At 51.2% G+C, this 6,458-nt stretch overlaps 1 protein-coding gene across 1 annotated transcript in view; it reads right to left on the minus strand.

The window, feature by feature from the left end:
- The window catches only part of UPB1 (beta-ureidopropionase 1), a 31,241-nt gene that overhangs the window by 23,065 nt on the left and 1,718 nt on the right, over nt 1–6,458 (minus strand). Inside the window, exon 2 of the mRNA XM_059139937.1 lies at nt 933–1,104. Coding sequence (XP_058995920.1) covers nt 933–1,104 — 172 coding nt within the window. The remainder of the gene's footprint in view (nt 1–932; nt 1,105–6,458) is intronic.

Raw genomic sequence — 6,458 nt, forward strand, 5'->3', positions numbered from 1 at the left:
CCTGGATGGGTTATTCCTGTCAAGGGTTGCACACCGAAGCTCTGTGGAGATCTGTTAGGTGCTGACAGTGTGCGGAGTGTTCTCCTGGGTGCTATGGGGGGGGGGTGAGAACACTGTCCCTTGCCCCTGACAGTCTGGGATGGTTGAGGAAACATATTCACAGTCAATTAATCCAGAGACAAAAAGGGATCTTGAGCCAGGAATATTTTAATCCAACAAAAGCAGAAGGACCAAAGTGAAAGATGATACAGAACCTGACCTGAAATCCAACTGACCTTTTCTCAAGAACCCCTAGGAGTTCAGAGGCATGCTGTATCCCCAGGAAACCTCTGCAGACCAAGTCTTAGAAGGCTAAGCAGCTGGAGGAATGCTGGGAAGAAGCGCAGCCAACAAGGCACCTGTGTCTGTGACACTCTATTTCTTTAGGGACATCCCAGAATGCCATCACATTTATATTAACCATAAGGTCATAAGGAAATGCGTCTCATATTCCTACCCCGAGGCACCATCAGCTGACAGACATCTGGGTTTGGTGAGTCCCCACCCTCAGGATCCCAGAAGGACAGATGGGTCCTGACCGGTATGCACTGGCAGGTACCCTTCTGGCAAAAGACTAAGAGGCAAAGTTCCAGAGAGAACATGAGCCAGACGAAAGGCGCCCTCCCAGTGGATGAACAGAACTTCAGATGTATCACAGGAGGGGACATAGAGGGGAAGGTGGAAACAGCAGTGCGGAGTGAGAGGCTCGATCAAGAGGAGCCAGAGATGTGGGCTACAGGGAAGGGGGGTTAGTCAGGGCAGAAGCATCTAGGTGACAACTCGTGATGCCTCCAGATCCATAGTGAGTGGCCACCCAGGGACTGTGGACGTGTTCAAAACACACAGCGGGCCAACAGCCCCGTTTATGTATTTATGGTCAAAAGAGGTTGCACCTGTCTTGCCACGGGGGCATCTGCAGGCAGGGGAGTTCTGTTCTGAATGAGTCCCACACGCACAGTCCGAGGCGGCCTCAGCTGCTCCTCCGCGGCCTCAAAGGCATATCCCTGCAGCTCAAAGTCCCCTTCAGAGGCAGCTTCCAAAGCCCTGCTGGGCAGATCAAGCTTCCTAAATGGGCAGGAAAGGTGGGAAACTATTTGCATGAGGTCGGCTGAATTGAAACCTCCCCTCCATGTCCCACCGCCCATCACCTCTGGGGGGCAGTCTGGAAAGGAGGTGCACAGAGCAACCCAGTGCCATGGCCCACTCGTGGGAAGCTGCAGCAGGGGCTGGGAGGGGGAGGGCTCTGCCTGGTGGAAAAGGGACACTACACTGAGTGTGGACTTCACCAGGGAGGTGCCTGTCCCAGTCAGGCCTGGCAAAGCTGGGGAGTAGGAAGGTGGGGGCCGCAGGGTGATGGGTCAAGAGGTTGATGTTCCAGAGCTGTTCACCTCAGGGTGGAGATTAAGTCTCAGCAGTCAGCACAGAAGAGAGGCAATGGATTTCCAAAAGCGTGGACTAGAATCAGAGGGCTCCCTGAGCCTGGCCGGTGGGACAGGCTGTGATAAGGCAGGGCCGCTGCTGAGAACTGAGTTTAGGAGATGGCTGAGTGGAGGGGCTGGGACTGATTGCATGGTAGGGGTGGGTTCCTGTGACCCTTCGCTGCTAAGGGTTACAGGTCTCCGGTGAGCCCCACCCCTGTCCTGCGGCTGCTCCCACCAGGGGCAGTCCCATGCCCCATACTGGGGGGTGGGGGCCTGGTGGGACCCAGGTATCCAGACCAAAGACGCAGGCACTCATCCTGGTTTATGGTTTATTGACAAAGGCAAATGGATTATTTATAAAACCTTCTGCCTAAGTGACCACTGGCCAAATGGCAAACACCTCCTGATGCTGGTTGGATGCCCAGCGCTCAGGCGAAACCCGCAGGTGCACGGGACATGGCCTCTGGCCAGGAAGGCCTTACCATCTAGGGGCAAGATGGTTATGAAATACTCAGGGAACACATCAAAAAATAACCTGACAGCCATTATCTAATAATAATATTTCTCTCCTACTTTAAATCACTTTCTTAAAGACGTTTCTTTCAAAATCACAGCCCTGTCAGCCCAAGCCCCCTGTCGCCACCCCCTGCCAGGCGGTTTCCATGTGACGGCCCTGACAGCTCCAAGTTGGGTTCCGCCCCTGACAATCAGCTTGCTTTTCAAATAGTCAGGGTTCCGTTCACTTCAGCAGGTTAGAAATAGCAGCAGTGCCCACACCGCACCTCCCCTCGCCTTGACTGCCTCAGACACAGTCCTGCCTTCAAGCAGAGGGCTCCCCTGCTACAGACCTCAGTCCCAGGACAAGTCACCATGGAGGACAGGAGAAAAAGGAGAAGGGCTCTGTGTGTCCATTTCCCCTTAGGCCCTCGGGCAGGGGAAGCAGGACCATCCTTTCAGAGACATCTTGGCAAGCCTGTCCTCCATCTTGGTCTCCTCCCAGGAAGAGAGCAGATGGAAGAGATCTTGTCTCATCCTTGCAAGCCCACCTGTAGCCGTCACCTGGATGACAGAGGTCCCTCAGCCTCTGGCCGTCTTTTCTTATCCAACACCCATAGCTGTTGGCTCTCCCCATCTTCCCACCACCATAAGCCCCATTATTCTGAGATGTGCAGCCTCTCTGCTTTGTCATTACGCTGAGTGCTGCCTCCATCCCTCCCTGACCCAGCTCCCTGAGGACACTCATCCTCCTAGGCTTCAGGTGGCACAAGCCAGGCCACTCCAAGTCACACAGAGTGAGCTACCCTCAGGGTGTTTAGTCACCTCCACCTTCCTGTTATCCAAGTAGTCCGTCACCATGCCCTAGCCCATTTAGTCTTGGAGAACCCAAGAAACCCTCGAGCCCCATTCCGTGAACAAGTGTTGTGCCCACCAAAGGCTTGGCATAGGGATGTGGTGGACATAGACCAGTATGGCTCCGCTGGGGGGTGAGGCAGAGACCAATAGATGAACCATAACCTCAAGGTCTCCATGCTGCCCGAAACCCTCCCTTGATCCCTGTATTGGCCTTCTGCCCTTCTGCCCCTTATCCTGATATTAAGGCCCCTCATGGCCTCACCTCTAATGTCAAGGAGGAAAGCCCACCACTTCCTGCTCTGGCTGCAACATACCCTCCTGGGTCCCTCCCCTGGTGCCCAGCTCCCCCACCAGGGTCAAGGCAGGCCTCGCCCGAGGGAGCCCAACTCCTGCCTCCTCTGCGACCTCTAGCTTCTACAACTTCATCTTCCCTCTCTAATAGCTCTTTACCATCAATGTTTTGAATAATTAAACTAGAGCTTTGCTACTAAAGAAACACATGTTTGTGGGAGGAAAAAAAAACAAACAGTGGAAAGGATGTCAAATGAAAACTGGGTGCCCTTCCCCATCCCGTCCCTCAGGTCCAGTCCCAAATCTCAGAGACAACCCCTCTTAACAATGTAGGTTATTTTTCTAATATTTTCCTCTATGTGTGTAAACTACACTGGTGTCCTGTATATTCTGCTCTACTACTTGCCTTTCTTATTAACAATATGCTCAGACATTCCTCCCTGTCTCCTCCAGACCTACCACATCCACCATTAAAGCCGCGTGAGAGTCACGTGGGTGGCTCAGTTGGCTAAACTCCTGACTTCCGCTCAGGTAATGATCTCAGCCTCATGGGATTGAGCCCTGCCTCCTAGGGCTCTGTGCCCTTGGGGAGTCTACTTCTCCCTCTCCCTCTGCCCCTCCCCCTGCTCATGTGTACACACTCTCTCTCTCTCTCTCAAAATAGAAAAAAAAAAAGCTATCTGAATCTTTCCCATTACATAAATAAATAACGGAAGGAAAAAAAAAAGGACACAGGTCCTTCTTGCTACTTCACTTGCATTCCTCACCTCCCCTTAGTAAGGAGCTTCTCCAAAGCCCTTACTTCCCACACCTCCCTCTGCCGCCTGTTCCCTGGGGCCCACTCCCCACTCTGAATTTCCACCAGCCTTCTGGTTGGCTTTAGCAAAGGGAGAGCCTCAACCTCCTGTCTTCATCCTTCTAGACCTCCCTGTACTACCTGACACTCTGTCCCTATCCTGCTTGGTGTCTTTAATACTTGCCCTAGGTCCCTGATGCCTCCTTCCTCACCTCTTGAAGTACCATGCAAAGTCTTCACTTCCTGGGCCTTTTTTTTAACAGCAGGTTCTCCCGAATCCTTTCCCAGGCCTTTCCCACTCCACACCCACTCTTCCTCCTGGAATGAGGACAATCCCAATACCAGCCTCCCCCAGTGAGGACCACCTCTGCACAGTCCCTGTAGTGGGTTGAACTGTGGCCCCCGACGAGACACCCACATCCTATATGCAAAACCTGTGAATGAGACCTAATTTGGAAAAAGGACATTTGCAGATATAATTAAAGACGTCAAGATAACTTCATCCTGGATTATACAGGCAAGCCCTAAATCCAGTGACCAGTATTCTTGTAAGAGATGTGCAGAGGACAGTCAGGGGGAAGAGAAGGCCATGTGAAGACACAAGCAGAGATTGGGGTGACGCTGTCACAAGTTAAGGGATGTCAGAAGTCACCAGAAACTAGAAAAGGCAAGGAAGTATTCTCCCCCCTAAAGTAACTCTGTTACTTTAGACCTTCTCGTCTTTTTTTTTTTTTTTTAAAGATTTTATTTATTTATTTATTTGATAGATCACAAGTAGGCAGAGAGGCAGGCAGAGAGAGAGGGAAACAGGCTCCCCACAGAGCGGAGAGCCCAATGTGGGGCTCGATCCCAGGACCTTGGGATCATGACCTGAGCTGAAGGCAGAGGCATTAACTCACTGAGCCACCCAGGCACCCCAGACCTTCTCATCTTTCACCTGCTCTTTTCAAATTCTTTAAAGACTCCCACCACCATTAGGACAGGTCTCGCTGCCTTAGCATGGTGTATAGGACCCCTGGGCCTACGACAGCTACTTTTCCCTCCCCCTACCCTCCCCCCACAGCATTCTACACCTAATTCTAATCCCTGAATGAGATGCTCCCTGGTGTCTGGGCCTTGATCCGGAGTACCCGAGCCCTTCCTGTCTCCAAACCAACTTCTCCATCTCCTTCAGGATGCAGTCTCAGCATGGTGCCCCTGGGAAGCCTTCCTGACCCACCCCCACCTCTGTTCACTTACACTCTCTCCAGCCCACCTTGCATCCTTCTCTCACCATGTACGACAACCACGAAAAGGCAGAAAGCCTCTTCAGGGGGGAAACTGTGGCTTACTCATCCTTGTACTCCGAGTGCCCAGGACAAAAATAAACATGCAATAAATGTTGAATGAATAAATGCTTCTTGGTTCTGGCTGTCTTAAAATTGAGAGTCCATGTATTTTGAGGATTTCAGCTGCCTGACCCAGGCAAAAGCCCATTTAGCTCATACACTTAAACATTTACTAAGCATCTCTTTGTGTTTGGCACAGCAAGTAATCGGGGAGAGAAGGTGGTCTTGTGTGGAAAGCAGTCAGGAGCCCCAAAGAGGGGCTGAGGACTCAGGCTCCACCAGCCCTTCCTTCACAGAGGTGGCCATGTCAGTCAGGGTATAAGAAGTGAGCAGGAGTTTAAGTGAGAAAAGAGTTTTTAAATGACTAACGGTTTTCCATCTTCAGTTCACAATCCTGTGCATAGCCAAATCCCACCCACTTGCAGGGACTGAGCAAGCACACTGGCTAATACCCTAGAGGTAAAGCCTGAAAGGCCTCAGCGCTGAGTGGAAGAGAATCTTTTCTGAACAGTTATTGTAAGCCAAGCCCTTTGATGGGGCCCAGTCACCACCAGCCAATGGGTGTTGGCTCTCATTTTACCACGCATTATAATTCCTACCCACTCTGGAGAAATCCAAATGCTCTCACACAAGGTCCCTTTTGCAAGGCAGTCCTTATCCCAGTCTCTAGAATGTGCCTCAGCCAGTCACCTATATTGGAAACTTATTTCTCTTTTCCTAAGACTCTGCTTTACCCCTTAAACCACACACTCTCTCCATTTGTTCCCAGAAGAACATGTCCACCTCATCCTTAAAAGAAACAAACAAACAAAAAAGCTATTTCCATCCTGAGACCCTCTTGCTTTAAGACATCTTCAACTCTAAGAGGCTTCCAGGTATGGTGGAAAGTAGTAGGTCAGCATGATTTCACTGGAGAAAACTTAAAGGACATCCACTTCCAGGTATCCCTCTTTGGGTATGAAGAGCCCTTTTCAACAGAGTTCTCTACCACTCCTACCCCCAAAGGCAGTTGTTCTGCCTTTATCATCCACTAGCTCTGTTTAAATGAGCTAGTGGATGGTCAAGTTCACTTTATGTTCTCTTAGGTCTGAGATCGGGCCTCCCTGCAGTAACTCCAGTGCAGCCAGTGGCTGGGAACCACTGTTCCAACCACTGTTCCACCCTTGAGTTTCAGGTTGATCAGGTTCCTGCCTCAAGGTCATTGCCACAAGGTCAGGAAGTGCACAGTCT

The sequence above is a fragment of the Mustela lutreola genome, chromosome 11, assembly GCF_030435805.1.
Source record: "Mustela lutreola isolate mMusLut2 chromosome 11, mMusLut2.pri, whole genome shotgun sequence".
NCBI classification, from domain to species: Eukaryota; Metazoa; Chordata; class Mammalia; order Carnivora; family Mustelidae; genus Mustela; species Mustela lutreola.